The sequence below is a fragment of the Mustela erminea genome, chromosome 1 (genome assembly GCF_009829155.1).
Source record: "Mustela erminea isolate mMusErm1 chromosome 1, mMusErm1.Pri, whole genome shotgun sequence".
NCBI classification, from domain to species: domain Eukaryota; kingdom Metazoa; phylum Chordata; class Mammalia; order Carnivora; family Mustelidae; genus Mustela; species Mustela erminea.
In genome coordinates, this window is record NC_045614.1 from 26254217 (window position 1) to 26273561 (window position 19345).

General features: G+C 39.8%; 1 protein-coding gene across 8 annotated transcripts in view; it reads right to left on the reverse strand.

Annotated features, from left to right (window-relative positions):
• The window catches only part of DNAH12 (dynein axonemal heavy chain 12), a 230699-nt gene that overhangs the window by 203447 nt on the left and 7907 nt on the right, over nt 1–19345 (reverse strand). For 7 of the 8 annotated variants that reach the window (XM_032323076.1, XM_032323075.1, XM_032323060.1 and 4 more), the window contains 3 exons: nt 17544–17746; nt 925–1006; nt 712–738 (listed from right to left, as the gene is read on the reverse strand). In XM_032323076.1, the coding sequence (XP_032178967.1) occupies nt 712–738; nt 925–1006; nt 17544–17713 (279 nt within the window). In that variant the 5' untranslated portion in view covers nt 17714–17746. Of the gene's footprint in view, nt 1–711; nt 739–924; nt 1007–17543; nt 17747–18422; nt 18565–19345 lie in introns of those variants that run through there. The other variant, XM_032323074.1, reaches the window with a different exon arrangement.

A 19345-nucleotide genomic window follows, 5' to 3' on the forward strand; every position in this document is an offset into this window, starting at 1 on the left:
AGAAGAGAAAAGAAAAGGAAGGAAGGAAAAGAAAAAGAGAAAACTTGGAGTAGCTGAAATTGGGCTCTTCCATAGATCCTCAGTACAGGGATGTAACCAGAGCTCTCTATCCCCAAAGGGAACTTGAAGAGACTTGGAAAGGCTGTACGCTCATCTGGGAACATGCCACATGAATTTCATTTTTGTGTAGCGAGCTCCATAGGTTTCCACACCTTATGTTGTGAAATAAATGTTATGTGTCATATCTTCCCACCAATCACACCACAGCCCCATGTTGTCATCCATGCAGTTAGTGCCTTTTTTTTTTTAAATCTAGCACCTAGCATGGGGTTAGAACCCTAGATTCTAATAAGCAAGCATATTATATCTCAATAAGCAAGCATTATTATATCAATATTAGAACAGTGAAAAGCAAAATGTATTTCCTTTAAAATGGCAAGTTTAAATTATTTTTCCAGTTTCTGGAATAAGAACTAAAACATTTACTACTAATTCTCAAATAACAAATGGCAACAAAAATATAACTCTTAGAACCCATATTGTCATCCATGACATGCTTGTTCCTTCTGGCACAGAAAATGAAAATCTCAGTTTCTAAATTTCTTCCTCTTCTAGAATGGATGTCATTAGCAGGTAGACTTAGAAGAAGTTATTTTGTCATAATTTCTTTGAACATTTTCAAAATAAGGAATATTAAAAAAATGAACTCACTCCTTTCTTTTTAATTTCACTGGTCATCTGTCAAAAGCAAACAAATAAGACATAATTAAATCAGGGAGAAAAAAATTGTAAGTGATTTAAGTGTATGTATTATGTATATGTATTACTCTCTTAATAATACTAGTTATGTTGTGATCAACATAAAATAATTACAAATCAAAATTATGTAAGGATAAGCTTTTTAAAAAGACAACCTAAACTTACAGTTGGAGGATAATCTGGCTCTGGTATTGGAGGTATTCTTTTATCCAGTGTTCGATCTAAACTTCTTTTGGCTCCATCAATTCTGGATTATAGTTTAAAAAATTATTTATAGTTAAACTATTTATAGTTATAAAAAATGTTTGACTCTCTTGAAAACAACATTAAGATATATTATTAAAACATTACAGGGAGCAGGGCGCCTGGCTGTCTCAGTGGATTAAGCCACTGCCTTCGGCTCAGGTCATGATCTCAGGGTCCTGGGATCGAGTCCCGATGCGGGACTCAGCAAGGAGCCTGATTCCCTCTATCTCTCCCTTTCTGCCTGCCTCTCCGTACACTTGTGATCTCTCTTTCTGTCAAATAAATAAATAAAATCTTTAAAAAAAAAATTACAGGGGGTGCCTGGGTGGCTCTGTCAGTTAAAGCATCTGCCCTTTGTTCAGGTGATGATCCCAGGGTCCTGGGATTGTGCCCCACATCAGGCTCCCTGCTTTCAGGAGCATGCTTCTCCCTCTCCTCCTCATACTGGACCTCTTTCTCACTCTCTCAAATAAATAAATTAATTAAATATTTGGGAAAAAATTACAATTTGGAGGTGCCCGAATGAGTCAGTGAAGCATGTGACTCTTGACCTTGGGCTCATGAATTCAAGCCCCTCACTGGGGGCAGAGTTTACTTAAATAATCATCATCATAATAAAATATTACGATTTGAACATCTTTTCAACTATACTTACAGAAGAGATATTCAAGAATTCTTTATCAACTAATGAATTATTGAACATTACGTCAAAAACTAATGATGTACTATGCACTGGTTAATTGAACTTAAAAAAAAAAAAAACAGGGGAGGAAGTAAGATGGCAGAGGAGTAGGAGACTGAAATATCATCAGGTCCCAGGAGTTCAGCTAGATAGTTATCAGATCATTCTGAACACCTACAAACTGAACAGGAGATAGAAGAGAAGAGCAGCAATTCAAGAAACAGAAAATCGACCACTTTCCTAAAGGTAGAATGTGCAGAGAAATGAATCTGAAACGATAGGAAGATAGACCACAGGGGCAGGGGCCAACTCCTGGCAAGTGAGAGAGCAGTAGAGCACAAAATCAGAACTTTTAGAAGTCCACTCCACTGAGGGACATCACTCCAGAGGCTAAGCAGGGGGTGGAGCCCTCGCAGGGACAGTGTGGTCTCAGATCCACAGGACAGAAAGACTGGGGGTGTCCGAATGTGGCAGATCTCCCAGCGAATGTGGCAGATCTCCCAGGTATCAGAGCAGGGAAGCTGGCTACCGAGATGGAGCTGAGGAGTGGGCTCTCAGCTTGGGATGACCTTAAACTATGACCCGAGGCACAGTTGGGCGACTGCTCTTCAAGCAGGGACCCCACAAGTAGCAGATCGGGAGAGACCTCCCCCCTTATTTCTCCAGGAGGAGCAGTGGGGAAAACATGGCAGGAATCTGCTGGGTTTGAAGACTCCAAATGGGGCTGTGCACCAAAGATAGAAACACTTGGTCACAGGCCATGTGAGCACGGAATGTATCCAGAGACCAGGGAGACCAGAGGGATTGACTGCTTTTCTCTGAGGGCACATGGAGGAGTTGGGCCTCGAGCTCTTGGCTCCTATGGGACTGGAGATTGGGAGGTCGCCATTTTCATTCTCATCCTCCAAAGCTGTATGGAAAGTGTTCAGGGAACAAAAGCTACCAAGAGTGAACCCGAGCAGATTACTTAGCATGGTCTCTGGCAAGGGTGGTGCAATTTTGCCATGGGCAAAAACACTTGAGAATCACTACAACAAGCCCCTCCCCCAGAAGATCAGAAAGAACATCCAGCCAAGACCAAGTTTATCAATGAGAACTGTGGAACTCCAGAGCTAGGGGAAAGCAACACATAGAATTCATGGCTTTTTTCCTATGATTGTTTAGTCTTTCAATGTTAAATTTTTTTAATTTTTTTTTCTTGTTCTATTTTTTAACTTTACCTCTTTCCTATTTTAATGTTTTTTAGCTATTTTATTGTATCAATGCCTTTTTAAAAAAATCTTTTAGGGCGCCTGGGTGGCTCAGTGGGTTAAGCCACTGCCTTTGGCTCAGGTCATGATCTCAGGGTCCTGGGATCGAGTCCCGCATCGGGCTCTCTGCTCAGCAGGGAGCCTGCTTCCTCCTCTCTCTCTGCCTGCCTCTCTGCCTACTTGTGATCTCTCTGTCAAATAAATAAATAAAATCTTTAAAAAAAAATCTTTTAAATTTTTCATTGTTATACTCATATTTTATCCCTTCATTGTATTTAACCTTAATTTTTTAGATATATAGGTTTTTTTCTTTAAAAATTTGGGATTCGGGACGCCTGGGTGGCTCAGTTGGTTAAGCAGCTGCCTTCGGCTCAGGTCATGATCCCAGGGTCCTGGGATCGAGTCCCACATCAGGCTCCTTGCTCGGCAGGGAGCCTGCTTCTCCCTCTGCCTCTGCCTGCCTCTTTGTCTGCCTGTGCTCGCTTGCTCTCTCTCCCTCTGTCTCTAACAAATAAATAAATAAAATCTTTAAAAAAAAAAATAAAAAATAAAAAATAAAAAATAATAAAAATTTGGGATTCAATTTCTTCTAATAGATCAAAATATACCCTAAATCTAACACATGGCTTTGTTCTAGTCTCCAGCCTGAACATATTCTCTCCTCTTTTTTTTTTCCTTTTCCAACCAACTTATCTTATTAATTCCCTTTTTAGAATCTTTTTAAATCTTCATCTTTTCAGTCAGGTCTCATTCCTTCATCGTGTTCACACTTATATTTGTGTATATATATGTTTTTCTTTATTTAAATTTTGGGAGGTAGTTTCTTCTAAGAGAACAGACTGCACCCAAAATCAAGTAAGTCGCTCTGTTCTGTTCACCAGTCTAATATATATATATTTATTTTTTAAATTTTACCCCCATCTTCTCCCTCTGGGTTCCCCTAGCTTTTCCCCCCAGTTTTGGGTCTCTTCTGATGTGGTTAGCATATATTTTTCTGGGGTATTTTCTACCCTTTTAGTATTTTGTTCTCTCATTCATCTATTCTAATCTGGATAAAATGAAAAGGCAGAAAAACTCAACACAAAAAAAAAGAACAAGAGGCAGTACCAACGCCTAGGGATCTAATCAATATGAACATTAGTAATATGTCAGAACCAGAGTTCAGAATGACGATTATCAAGGTGCTAGCTGGACTTGAAAAAAGCATGGAAGATATTAGAAAATCCCTTTCTGGATAAATAAAATCCCTTTCTGGAGAAATAACTAAAATTTAATCAAGTTGAAATAAAAAACCTATTAATGAGGTGCAATCAAAAATGAAGGCTCTTATTGCTAGGATAAATGAGGCAGAAGAGAGAATGAGTGATATAAAAGACCAAATAACAGAGAGTAAAGAAGCTGAGCAAAACAGAGACAAACACTGACTGGATCATGAGGGCAGAATTCAAGAGATAAGTGATACAATAAGATGAAACGATATTAGAATAATTGGGATCCCAGAACAAAAAGAGAAAGAGGGGCAGAAGGTACATTGGATCAAATTATAGCAGAGAATTTCCCTAATATGGCAAAGGGAACAAGCATCAAAATCCAGGAGGCACAGAGAACCCCCCTCAAAAGCAATAAAAATAAGTCTATACCCCATTATCTAATAGTAAAACTTACAAGTTTTAGTGACAAAGAGAAAATCCTGAAAGCAGCTTGGGACAAGAGGTCTGAAACATACAATGGTAGAAATATTAGACTGGCATCAGACCTATTCACAGAGACCTGGCAGGCCAGAAAGGACTGGCATGATATATTCAGAGCACTAAACAAGAAAAATACGAGGCCAAAAATACTACATCCAGCTAGGCTGTCACTGAAAATAGAAGGAGAGATAAAAAGCTTCCAGACAGGCGCCTGGGTGGCTCAGTGGGTTAAAGCCTCTGCCTTCGGCTCGGGTCATGATCCCAGGGTCCTGGGATCGAGCCCCACATCGGGCTCTCTGCTCAGCAGGGAGCCTGCTTCCTCCTCTCTCTCTGCCTGCCTCTCTGCCTACTTGTGATCTGTCAAATAAATAAATAAAAAACTTAAAAAAAAAAAAAAAGCTTCCAGACAAACAAAAATTTAAAGAATTTGCAAACACCAAGCCAGCCCTACAGGAAATATTGAAAGGGGTCCTCTAAGCAAAAAGAGAGCCTAAAAGTAACAGACCAGAAAGGAACAGAGACAATATACACTAACAGTCACCTTACAGGCAATACGATGGCACTAAATTCATATCTTTCAAGTTACTCTGAATGTAATGAGCTAAATGCCCCAATCAAAAGACACAGAGTGGGGGGGTGCCTGGGTGGCTCAGTGGATTAAGCCGCTGCCTTCGGCTCAGGTCATGATCTCAGTGTCCTGGGATCGAGCCCCACATCGGGCTCTTTGCTCAGCGGGGAGCCTGCTTCTCTCTCTCTCTCTCTCTCTCTCTCTCTTTCTCTCTGCCTGCCTCTCTGCCTACTTGTGATCTCTCTCTCTGTCAAATAAATAAATAAAATCTTTATTTAAAAAAAAAAGACACAGAGTATCAGAATGGATTAAAAAAAATAAGGGATGCCTGGGTGGCTTGGTGGGTTGAGCCGCTGCCTTCAGCTTGGGTCATAGTCCTGGGGTCCTGTGATCGAGTCCCGCATTGGGTTCCTTGCTCAGCGGGAAGACTGCTTCTCTCTCTGCCTCTACTTGCCACTTGTGTGCTTTCTCTCTCCCTCTCTCTCTCTGAAAATAAATTAAAAAAAAAAAAACAAGACCACCCATCGATATGCTGTCTACAAGAAACTCATTTTAGACCCAAAGACACCTCCACATTTAAAGTGTAGAAAACAACTTACCACGCTAGATATCAAAAGAAAGCTGGGGTGGCAATCCTTATATCAGATAAATTAGATTTTCAGCCAAAGACTATAATAAGAGATGAGGAAGGACACCACATTATACTTAAAGGGTCTGTCCAACAAGAAGATCTAAAAGTTTCAAATATCTATGCCCCTAACATGGAGCCGCCAATTATATAAACTAATTAATAACAAAATCAAAGAAACACATCAAAATAACACAATAATAGTAGGGGACTTTAAGACTACATCACTGAAATGGACAGATCATTAAAGCAAAAGATCAATAAGGAAATAAAGGCTTTAAATGACACACTAGACCAGAGGGACATTACAGATATCCTAAAGCAACAGAACACACATTCTTCTTGAGTGCACATGGAACATTCACCAGAATAGATCACATACTGGGTCACAAATCAGGTCTCAACCAGTACCAAAAGACTTGGATCGTTCCTTGCATATTTTCAGGCCACAATGCTTTGAAACTGGAACTCAATCACAAGAGGAAAGTTGGAAAGGACTCAAATACAAGAGGGCAAAGAGCATCCTACTAAAGAATAAATGGGTCAACCAAGAAATTAAAGAAGAATTTTAAAAATTCATGGAAACAAATGAAAATGAAAACACAACTGTTCAAAATCTTTGGGACACAGTAAAGGTAGTCCTGAGGGGAAAGTATATAGCAATATAAGCCTTTCTCAAGAAATAAGACAAGTCTCAAGTACACAGCCTAACCCTAACCTAAAGGACCTGGAGAAAGAACAGCAAAGAAAGCCCAAATCCAGCAGGAGAAGAGAAATCATAAAGATCAGAGCAGAAATCAATGAAACAGAAACCAAACGAACAGTAGAACAGATCAAACAACAAAGCAACTAGAAGCTGGTTCTTTGAAAGAATCAATAAGATTGCTAAATCCCTGGCCAGATGCATCAAAAAGAAAAGAGAAAGGACCCAATCATGAATGAAAGAGGAGAGATCACAACCAACACCAAAGAAATATAAACAACTATAAGAACATTTTATGAGCAAATATACACCAGCAAATTTGACAATCTGGAAGAAATGGATGCATTCCTAGAGACATACAAACTACCAAAACTGAACCAGGAAGGAAAAGAAAACCTTAACAGACCTACAACCACTAAGAAGATTGAAGCAGTCATCAAAAATCTCCCAACAAACAAGAGCCCAGGGCCAGACAGCTTGCCAGGGGAATTCTACCAAACATTTAAAGAAGAAGTAATACCTATTCTCCTGAAACTGTTCAAAAAAATAGAAATAGAAAGAAAACTTCCAAATTCACTTTATGAGGCCAGCATTATCTTGATCCCAAAACCAAAGACCCCGTCAAAAAGGAGAATTACAGACCAATATCCTTGATCAACACAGACACAAAAATTCTCACCAAAATACTAGCCAATAGGATCCAACAGTGCATTAAAAGAATTATTCACCACGACCATGTGGGATTTATTCCTGGGCTGCAAGGTTGGTTCAACATCTGTAAATCAGTCAATGTGATACGATACATTCATAAAAGAAAGAACAAGAACCATATGATACTCTCTGTTGATGCTGAAAAATCATTTGACAAAGTACAGCATCCTTTCTTGATCAAAACTCTTCAAAGTGTAGGGTTAGAGGGTATATACCTCAATATCATCAAAGCCATCTATGAAAAACCCACAGTGAATATCATTCTCAATGGGGAAAAATTGAGAGCTTTTCCCTTAAGTAAGGAACACAGCAGGGATGGGATGTCCACTATCACCACTGCTATTCAACATAGTACTTGAAGTCCTAGCCTCAGCAATCAGACAACAAAAAGAAATAAAAGGCATCCAAATCAGCAAAGAAGTCAAACTCTCATTCTTGCAGATAATATCCTACTTTATGTAGAAAACCCAAAAGACTCCACTCCAAAACTGCTAAAACTCACACAGGAATTCAATAAAGTGTCAGGATATAAAATCAATGCACAGAAATCAGGTGCATTTCTATACACCAACAGCAAGACAGAAGAGATAAATTAAGAAGTAGATCCCATTTATAACTGTGCCCCAAACCATAAGACACATAGGAATAAACATAACCAAAGAGGCAAAGGATCTGTACTCAGAACACTATAGAATACTCATGAAAGAAATTGAGGAAGGGGACGCCTGAGTAGCTCAGTTGGTTAAGCAGCTGCCTTCGGCTCAGGTCATGATCCCAGCGTCCTGGGATCGAGTCCCGCATCAGGCTCCTTGATCACCGGGGAGCCTGCTTCTCCCTCTGTTTCTGTCTGCCTTGTGCCTGTGCTCGCTCTCTCTCCCTCTCTCTCTCTGACAAATAAATAAAATCTTAAAAAAAAAAGAAAGAAAGAAATTGAGGAAGACACAAAGAAATGGAAAAATGTTCCTTGCTCCTGGACTGGAAGAAAAAATATTAATAAAATGTCTATACTACCTAGAGCAATCTACACATTTAATGCAATACCTACCAAAATATCCTCAACTTTTTCAAAGAACTGGAACAAATAGTCCTAAAATTTGTACAGAACCAGATAAGACCTCAAATAGCCAGAAGAATGTTGAAAAAGAAAACCAAATCTGGGGGCATCACAATTCCAGACTTCAAGCTCTATTACAAAGCTGTCATCATCAAGACAGTATGGTTCCGGCACAAAAACAGGCACATAGATCGATGGAACAGAATAGAGAGCCCAGAAATGGACCCTCAACTCTATGGTCAACTAATCTTCGACAAAGCAGGAAATAATGCCCAATGGAAAAAAGACAGTCTCTTCAACAAATGGTGTTGGGAAAACTGGACAGCCACATGCAAAAGAATGAAACTGGACCATTTCATTACACAACACACAAAAATAGACTAAAAATGGATGAAAGACCTCAATGTGAGACAGGAATCCATCAAAATCCTTGAGGAGAACACAGGCAGCAACCTCTTCGACCTCAGCCACAGCAACTTCTTCCTAGAAACATCACCAAAGGCAAGGGAAGCAAGGGCAAAAAATGAAGTATTGGGACTTTATCAAGATCAAAAGCTTTTGCACAACAAAGGAAACAGTCAAAACCAAAAGACAACTGACAGAATGAGAGAAGATATTCACAAATGTCTTATCAGATAAGGGCGTAGTGTCCAAAATCTATAAAGAACTTACCAAACACAACACCCAAAGAACAAATAACCCAATCAAGAAGAGACAGATGTAGTGAAAAGAAGGGCCATCTGTACCCCAATGTTTATAGCAGCAATGGCCCCGGTCGCCAAACTGTGGAAAGAACCAAAATGCCCTTCAACGGACGAATGGATAAGGAAGATGTGGTCCATATACACTATGAGGTATTATGCCTCTATCAGAAAGGATGAATACCCAACTTTTGTAGCAACATGGATGGGACTGGAAGAGATTATGCTGAGTGAAATAAGTCAAGCAGAGAGAGTCAATTATCATATGGTTTCACTTATTTGTGGAGCATAACAAATAGCATGGAGGACATGGGGAGATAGAGAGGAGGAGGGAGTTGGGGGAAATTGGAAGGGGAGGTGAACCATGAGAGACTATGGACTCTGAAAAACAATCTGAGGGTTTTGAAGGGGCGGGGGTGGGAGGTCGCGGTACCAGGTGGTGGGTGTTATAGAGGGCATGGATTGCATGGAGCACTGGGTGTGGTACAAAAACAATGAATACTGTTATGCTGAAAATAAATTTAAAAAAATATTTTGGAAGAGGAAAAAAAAGAAAATCTTAAAAAAAAAAGAAGAAGAAAATGGGCTGAAGACATGAACAGACATTTCTGCGAAGAAGACGTCCAGAGGGCCAACAGACACATGAAGAAGTATTCACATCATCACTCAGCATCAGGGAATCAAAACCATAATAAGACACCACCTCACGCCAGTCAAGATGGCTAAAATTAACAAGTCAGGAAATGACAGATGTTGGCAAGGATGCAGAGAAAGGGGCACCCTCCTACACTGTTGGTGGGAATGCAAGCTGGTGCAGCCACTCTGGAAAACAAAAAGTTGGAAACAGAGCTACCTTACGACCCAGGAATCGTGCAACTGGGTGTTTACCCTAAAGATACAAGCATAGTGATCCCAAGGGCCATGTGCACCTGAATATTTATAGCAATAATGTCCAAAACAGCCAAACTATGGAAAGAACCTAGATGTCCATCAACAGATGAATGGATAAAGAAGATGTGGTGTATGTATATACAATGAAATACTATGCAGCCATCAAAGGAAATGAAATCTTGCCATTTGCAACAATGTGGATGGAACTAGAGGGTATTATGCTGAGCAAAATAAGTCAATCAGAGAAAATTATCATATGATCTCTCTGATATGAGGAATTTGAAAGGCAGAGCAGGGGTTGTGGGGGTAGGGAAGGGAAAAATGAAACAAGATGGGATTGAGAGAGAGAAAAATCATAAGAGACTCTTAATCTCACAAAACAAACTGAGGGTTGCTGGGGGGTGGGGAGTAGGGATAGGGTGGCTGGGTTACCGACATTGGGGAGGGTATGTGATATGGTGAGTGCTGTGAAATGTGTAAGCCTGACAATTCATGACCTGTACCCCTGGGGCAAATAATACATTATATACTAATTTTTAAAAAATTTTTTAAATACAAGAGTTCTTTATCTTACTGAATTTTTATAAGAAATAAATCCCTTTAGAAACTCCAAAATTTTAAAAACAAAAGAAAAAAGGGAAAAAACCAAATCCCAATACTATTATCAACGAGACCTTACTTTTCAAATTATTCATGTGTACTATAAAAAAATGAGACTAAAAATAAAAATCAATTTTTTTCCAATTCAAACAGACAAATTTTAAGTTAACCCTGATGCTTACAAGAACCTCATATGTATTGACCATGTTCAAAAGCCACCCTGTTAGAGAAGCCTCACCTTACCCCTTTTTTTTAAGTAGCACTTCAATCACTATCCAACCTCTTTATCCTCCACTTAACTTTGCTTCATAGAACTTACCCACCATTTGACATATTGCATGTCGTAGACTCTTTTGTTCCTCACCTTGTCTCTAATGCCCAGAACAGCACCCAGGCCCTTAATATGTACTTGATAAATAGTTTGAAAAGACGGTCGCCTGGGTAGCTCAGTCAGTCAAGCATCTGCCTTTGGCTCAGGTCATGATCCCAGGGTCCTGACCCTGGATCCCATCCTGGGATGTCTCTCCCTCTACCCCTCCCCCTGCTTGAGTTCTCGCTCTTTCTCAAATAAATAAAATCTTTTTGAAAAAGTTTGAACACAGGAATTTATCATCTATAAAATAAAGTTATATCATACTGAATGCTCATATTGTACAAGACACTATTAGGTTTCATTAAAATATAATAGCAACAATCTCAAGGAAATGATAAACTGAAAGGGTGAGGGGATAAAAACAGGTACCATATGAAAGGCATGGGGCCCTGACGGTTCAGAGGAGGGGACAAGTTCACTTCCAACTGGAGATGTCTATAAAGGCTACATGAACAAGCTTGCATTTGCAATGAACTTTAACAAGAGAGGAGATTTCAGGCGGAGATGTAGTTTCCCTGGGTAGATGGATTTCAACAGACATGACTCTACTGAGGAATAGAAAGGCAAGGGAATGATCAAAGGAAAAAACAGGGAGTAGTAGGGAGTTGTTCAATATGCCCAGAGGTTATAGGACCAAATCGAGATTAGTTTGGAGAAATGAACTGGAATATCCAACTAAGGGCCTCAAATAGGGTTTTTTTTTTAATCCAATAGACAACTCTTGCTGAGAGTTTTTGAGCATGTAAACATTTTTAGGAAGACAAATCTACCAGTTTGTAAAGGTATATATACTGGGGCAGATGGCCAAAGCAATAGAGTATACAAGGAAAAAGAAAAGAGACCTGAGAAAAAAGACTGGAGGATGTCAAACATGACAGAAATAAGAAAAAAATGCAATTGAAGGGGGCAAAGGAGATGTGATCAGAGAGGCAGGAGGAGAACCAAAAGGAATTTCAAGGAAAAGACGGACACCAAAACCATAAAAGCATGGGCTGGTAAGTTCGAGAGAGACAAGAGCCATGTCTGTTTTGCTCACTGTTCTATCCACAATATTTAGATAGTGTCCATCAAGGTCAATAAATACCTACGGAATGATCAGAATTGTGGAATTGGAAAAAATCTCATTTATCTAATTCTAATATTTTTTAATACTCTCAAAAATATTAAGTTGTACCCTGAGATGAGTGAGGGGAACAGCATTCATTACTTTCTAAGGTAGCCCAATTTATTGTCAGCTAGCTTATGTTCTTAGAAACAAATTTTTATGCAAGTTATACCCTTGTAACTTTTGTTCTCCAGAGCTATACACAAAAAGTCCTATTCTTTTTCTGTTACCCTTCTGAAACTTAATGATACCTATCCAGTTCTTTTTTTTTACAAGAATTATAAGAGAATTTTATTTTATTTCTTTTTTCAGCATAACAGTATTCATTGTTTTTCACCACACCCAGTGCTCCATGCAATCCGTGCCCTCTCTAATACCCACCACCTGGTTCCCCCAACCTCCTACCCCCTGCCCCTTCAAAACACTCAGATTGTTTTTCAGAGTCTATAGTCTCTCATGGTTCACCTCCCCTTCCAATTTCCCTCAACTCCATTCTCCTCTCCATCTCCCCTTGTCCTCCATGCCCAGTTCTTTAAACTATTCCTGTCAATAAAAGTAACCACTGGTGATGAGCTCATTATGTTTTAGGCATTGGCTTAAGATCTTTACATGCATGGATCTCATTTAACTCTCACAAAAAAATCCAAAGAGAAAAGCATGATTCTTATCTCCGTCTTACTGATAGGAAGATGAAGATAAGTAAAGTTATTTCACTTGCCAAATTCAGGCATGGCTCATAAGCTGCAGATATGGGATACAAACTCAGGCCTCTTTGATGCCAATCTATACTCTTACCCAATAAGCAATCAGCCTCTTTCAAATGAGATGGTTCATCAAAATTTCTCTCTCTTTCTTGCTAATTTGGTTTATCAACATCCCTCTTAAAGTGTGACTCCAGAATTTCAGACGTTGTTTGACCAGTGCAGAGTGAGTATTTTCTATCGCCCATTCTAGACATTTTACATTTATCTTAGCAGCCTAAGACTGCAATGTGGAGCTTCAACTCTTGATCCCAAGATCAAGTGTCCCAGACTCTAGTGACTTAGCCAGCCAGGCACTCCTGAATTAGCTTTCTTGAGTAGCCTCATTTCCATGTTAACTTTTACTGAGCCTGGCTAAACTAAAATTCCAAAGGCTTTTTCATAAGAAGTAGGAAATGTGGCTGGAATATCCCCCTTCCTCTTTACTTTGTGAATCATTAAGGCTTCAGCCAGACTTCCTTTCATCTATCAATATTTTCCTGAATAGCCTAGCTCTCCACGAACCATACTTTCAAGGAATTTGCTTTATACTTCTGTACACTAGTTGGCACTAGTTGGCTTGCACTGTAATTATCCCAACAAAAATATGCTTGACCTCCTTGAGCTCCTTATATACAAAAGCCACCCTTTGAGATAGCAGCAATTTCCTGGGGCAGGTTTTCTCCTACTAGCTATAAATAAAAAGAGCTAGGAAGAATATAAAAGTGAGCCTTTTCATTCTCCGTTTTTGCTTTGTGGGTTGACAGCCAGAAACAAATAAATGAACACAAACTGGGTAATTTCAAAGGAACTATGTGAGAGACCACACAGTGAAGGAGAGAAAAGCTGGTCTGAATCAAGAGGGAGATAATGGCCAAGGAAGAAGTGACTCATTCCTGGGACTCTGGAAAGCTACAAAATGATTTTTTATTTTTCTTAGCCAAGTGTTCCCAGGCACTGGTCACAGGAGGGGCCCAGTTACTCCCAGGACACCTTATATCCTACCTTAGTCCTGAAACTCTCTATCAACAGACTTCACCCCAACTTGAAACCAGGAAATCTATGCTCCTATTGTCTACTAGGTAGAGGTAGCAAATGACGGAAAATCACAAAATCCACAGCCTTCCAAAAAAATAAAAACCTTTCATTGCAAATGCATTTATCCTAAATAAACACATGGCAATTCTAATCTCAGTATTAATATAGCACTATGCCTCAGGCAACTTTGAGACACTGTTATTAAGCATCCAAATGAGAGAGTACTATTTATACATCTGTAAAAAGCACAGGAGTCAGGTTAAAAATTCCTTTATTCACTCATTCAGTTAATCAGCAATAACATGCCAGATACTGGGCTTTATGTTGAGATCTCTGTGTTTAAGTATGTCGTAAAATAGAAATAGAAATAGAAATAGAAAAGAATGGCAACGAAGACACTATACACTGTGTTGCTGAGGAAGTCACACTTCCTTTATCTATTTGCTGCTTGACCCTTCTGTACCCAACATCTAAATATTCTAATTCCTGAGGCACCTGAGTGGCTCAGTCAGTTAGACATCTGACTCTTGATTTCGGCTCAGGTCATGATCTCGGGGTCGTGGGATCAAGCCCTTCATTGGGCTCCACATTCATTGTGAAGTTGGCTTGTCCCTTCCCCTCTGCTCCCCCTCTCTATCTCTCTCAAATAAATAAAATCTTAAAAAAAATAAATGTTGTAATTCCTAAAGGCTTAGTCCATGGCTGCCTTCTCCTCTTAATTTTTACTTTCTCTAGATGATCTGAACAATTCCTCATAGCCTTAACAATCATCTACATTCTGCTAACTCCCAAATTTGTATCTTAAGCTTAGAAATATATATAGATATATAGATAGGGAATATGTTAAGTAGGCAGCAGCTGGATAGATAGGTAGATAGATCTATAGATATCTATTTATCTATCTACCTATCTATCTATGCAGCTGCTGCCTACTTAACATATTCCCCCTTACATGTCACAGAAGCATCTCAACTTCAAAAATTACCTCCCCAATCTCCTGGACTTCTGATTCTCTATAAATATATACACTACTATCTACCTTGTTACCAAAACCAATCCAACACCAAGTCTTACTAATTCTGGATCCAGACTTATCCCCTGTAAATCTGTTTCTCTCCTCTTCCACCGTCTCCAGCCTTATCCGAACCATGGAAAGCTTTCATCTATGTTATTACAAGAGCATCCTACCTGGGCTCCTTGTTTCCCTCTACTACTGCCCTCTTCCCTTCCACCTCAGTCTATGCTTAATACCCAGACTGATATTTTTAAATGTAAATTGAATTTCATGTCACATCCCAGTTTAAAATATTTCAATGGCTCCCATTGTTCTTAAAGTGGAATCTGAATTCATTATCATGGCTTACAAAGCCTTTCACGCCCTGTCCCCACCCTTCTCTCCACCTTCACCTGATACCACGACTCTTTCCCAGGTTCCTGATACTCTAGAGACACTGGCTTTTGTCAACGCCCAGAACACATGAAAGCATTCATATTCCAGGGCTTTCAACACTTACTATCCCCCCTTTGCTAGAGTGATATTCTCCAGTTTATTTAATGAAAAGTTTCGGGGGCCTAGGTAGCTCAGTTGGTTAAGTGACTGCCTTCAGCTCCCATCATGATCTTGGAGTCCCATGATCAAGTCCTGCACCAGGCTCCTTGCTCAGCAGGGAGTCTGCTTCTCCCTCTGACCCTCCTCCTTCTCATGCTCTCTCTCTCTCTCTTATTTTTCTCTCTCAAAAAAAAAAGAAAGAAAGAAAAGAAAAGAAACTTTTTTTAATGAAAAGCTTCTAACACTTTATTTTTTTAAGATTTTTTTTATTAACATATAATGTACTGGGACGCTTGGGTGGCTCAGTTAGTTAAGCCGCTGCCTTAGGCTCAGGTCATAATCCCAGAGTCCTGGGATCATGTCCTGCATCGGGCTCCTTGCTGGGCAGGGAGCCTGCTTCTCTCTACCCCTCTGCCTGCTACTCTGCCTGCCACTCTGCCTACTGGCGCGCGCACACACACACACACACACACACACTCTCTCTCTCTCTCTCTGACAATAAATAAATAAATAAAATCTTTTTTTTAAAAAACCATATAATGTACTATGTGTTTCAGGAGTACAGGTCTATGATTCATCAGTCTTAAACAATACACAGTGCTCCCCACTATGTATACCCTCCCCAATGTCCATCACCCAGCCACCCTTTCCTTCACATCCCCCTCTGCTTCAGCAATCCTCAGTTCATAAAATTTTATTTATTTATTTGAGAGAGAGAGAGAGAGAGAGCACAAGCAGGGGGAGCGGCAGAGGGAGAAGGAAAAGCAGGCTCTCCACTGAGCAGGGAACCCAATGCCCTGCTCAATCCCAGGGTTCAGGGATCATGACCTGAGTCAAAGGCAAACACTTAACCATCTAAGCCATCCACACATCCCAGCTCCTCACTCTTCAGATCTCTACTTAAATATCATCTCCACAGGACTTTCCTGTGATGTTCCTATGGACACCTTCCCTATCACTCTCTATCCCACAATCTTACATCTCAAGGTATCCATCACTACTTAAAAGGTTAACATACCCTTTCTGTTTGTTTTTATATGTTTACTGTCTGTCTCCTCCCACTAGAATATACACACAATCCTTTCTGTTGTCATCTCTTTGGTCTCCCCAGTAACAAGCACAATGTCTGTGTAACAGTTGGTAGGTAATATTGCTAAATAAATGGATGCAAGAGAATATGTAGAAAAAGTTAAAGCTGTACAAAAGGGATTAGGAGAAGGCTTTCCAGAGGAGGTAATCCATAAACTCAGCCTTGAAGAACTAGTATAAATATTCAGGCAGACAAATACTTTCCAGTGAGGGGAATTGCAGGGAGCAATTGTGAAATCTATTTTTCACTAAACTGTGAAAAACATAATACACTCATAGAACTGTAAGTAGTTCAACATAACAATGTGAGATGATGAAAGGTTTTGGAGTAAGAACAATATGTAACTCTTAGGGCAACCCCTTCTTTAGTCTCTAAGCCTACTAAAACATTGAGTAGACCTACATTTGTAAAGAATAAGATAAGAATAGTACCCACCATGTAGGGTAGTTGTGAGAAGTACAGATGAAGTGCTAATAACAACGCTGAGAGTAAGCAGTGATTAGCATAAGCCCTATATTAACTATAGATATAGTGACATATATCTATACATTAAGTGACTTTAACATATATATATATATATATATATATATATATATATATATATATATACAGTGACATATAACACTTACTATTGTGATTACTTTTTGTTCCTCTAATTGAACTTGATATTTTGCCCATGAACAACCTACATGGTTAAAGCTGTCTTATGCGGGGCGCCTGGGTGGCTCAGTGGGTTAAAGATTCTGCCTTTGGCTCAGGTCGTGATCCCAGAGTCCTGGGATTGAGCCCCACATCGGGCTCTCTGCTCAGCAGGGAGCCTGTTTCCTCCTGCTTCTCTGTCTACTTGTGATCTCTATCTGTCAAATAAATAAATAAAATCTTAAAAAAAAAAGTTGTTTGGGCGCCTGGGTGGCTCAGCGGGTTAAGCCGCTGCCTTCGGCTCAGGTCATGATCTCAGGGTCCTGGGATCGAGTCCCATATCGGGCTCTCTGCTCAGCAGGGAGCCTGCTTCCCTCTCTCTCTCTCTCTCTGCCTGCCTCTCTCTCTGTCAAATAAATAAATAAAATCTTTAAAAAAAAAAAAAAAAGTTGTTTTATGAGAACATGAACACCAATCGTTTCACTTGAACTCCAGAAAAGAATTATTTACCAATATGCTACTTACACTAACTGATTAATCGTCTTCTGCTGCTCCTTAGATCTTCTGTAATTCAGCAATTTACTTTGCGCTGGTGTGTCAACACCTATGTCTTCAGGGGGGCGCACAATAGGAGGTAACTTCAAGTTCAGAGCCTCCTTTTCTGCTGTGATTGCAGCTTTGTTCGGATCTGACATCTTGGCCTCGTAAAGATTAGAATGCTTTATACTCTAAGGAGAAAAATGCCCATAAAGCCATTATTGTAAATGCTAGCTTCAATAAGCTCATAACATATCTTAGCTTATCAATTCCAAAACTTCCCAACCTTTTGCAATCTTCCTCCCAAGTACCGTATTAGTCTAAAGAATGACGGCTGAGGTAAATGGGTAGGGGTTCCTGTTAAAGCTCTACATCCCACTTGCTATGAATAAAACCAGTCACTTCCCAGTTTGGGTTTCAGTTTTCCCATGGATGAAATTAAGGAACTGGATTAGATGCTCTCTAAATGCCCCTGTGGTTCTAGAATTCTGGGTTCAAATTTTTCCCTACAATGCAAACCATCACCACCTGAACAACAAAATCCAGCTGTTCGGGTATAATCACTCTCCCAAAAAAGCAGATGTTTGACATCATTATTATCTTTAAACACCTGTATTGTATCTTAGTCTTGCTACCATCCTAGGAAGCAATACAATGATCAAGCAAAACAAGGCATACTTTTTGCATAGAAAATCTAAAATGTCATGTAAATGTTGAACAATAACTGTGATACCAACTACATTTCCCGCGGATGCCCGCAGATTTTGGAGATTCCAGCCCTGAAAAAGAGAGTATTTCGGCTGGCACCCAGTTAGAGATCTCCAGCCCTGGGAAAAGGGTAAGAGAAAACTAAAGGCAAGGAAATACCTAGATTGCTTTTCACTACTCCCCAGCTGCGCAGACGAGAGGGAAAGTTTCAGTTAGCTTCTCATCTGGCGAAACGAAGAGGGGAATCCAGGGGTGGAGGAAACCTCAGGAACCCCACCGCCTCCGAAGAACTGGGCGGTCTGACCGCCGTGTACAAACAAAGTTGTCGCCATGGAAACCGTCTCTGGTCGCCACTGCAGAGACCGGGTAGAAGTTGCCTGGAGAGGCAGTTGTTGAGCTGCGACAGATTAGGATTACCTGTCACAGTAACTCATTACTCAGTTTATTAATTCATTATGAATGGAGGGTTGAAGAATGAGATACATATATGCTTTTTTTGGCTTAAAACAATCCCCATTTATTTGTAACCATTCTAGGGCTTGGCTGGGAGGTTCTAATTTTTTTTTTTTTTTATGTTAGATTAGTCGCCATATGGTACGTCATTAGTTTTTGATGTAGTGTTTCAAGATTCATTGTTTGTTTAACCTGCCTTCCCTTAGAAGGCACCCAGGGAATCAGGATCTTCAAGTTGGGGCAACCTGCAAGACTGGAAATTTGGATGTGTTGAAAAATAGATTTATGTAAATGCACTCAGAGGTGGATGAAGTCTTCAGATGTTTCCATAGTGACTTCAGCAATATAATTTATGTTGTTTCTGTAGCTGGTATTTGTTTATACAGGAACTTTCCTTCAAGAAATCCTTGGCAAAAAAAAGGTTAAGGGGTGTAAATTTTTCGAGTATGCATGGAGATAGAAATGTGAAACTTTGCTATCTGAGGCTGTGCAATGGATATTCCATCTAAAGGATGATAGCCTACACGTATGCCATGTGTATATATAAAATTGGGGCATGCATAAGTCCTGGTGGTGTTTTGATGGCATAGTCATTCAACAAATATTTGAGCATATTCGACAGAGTGCTA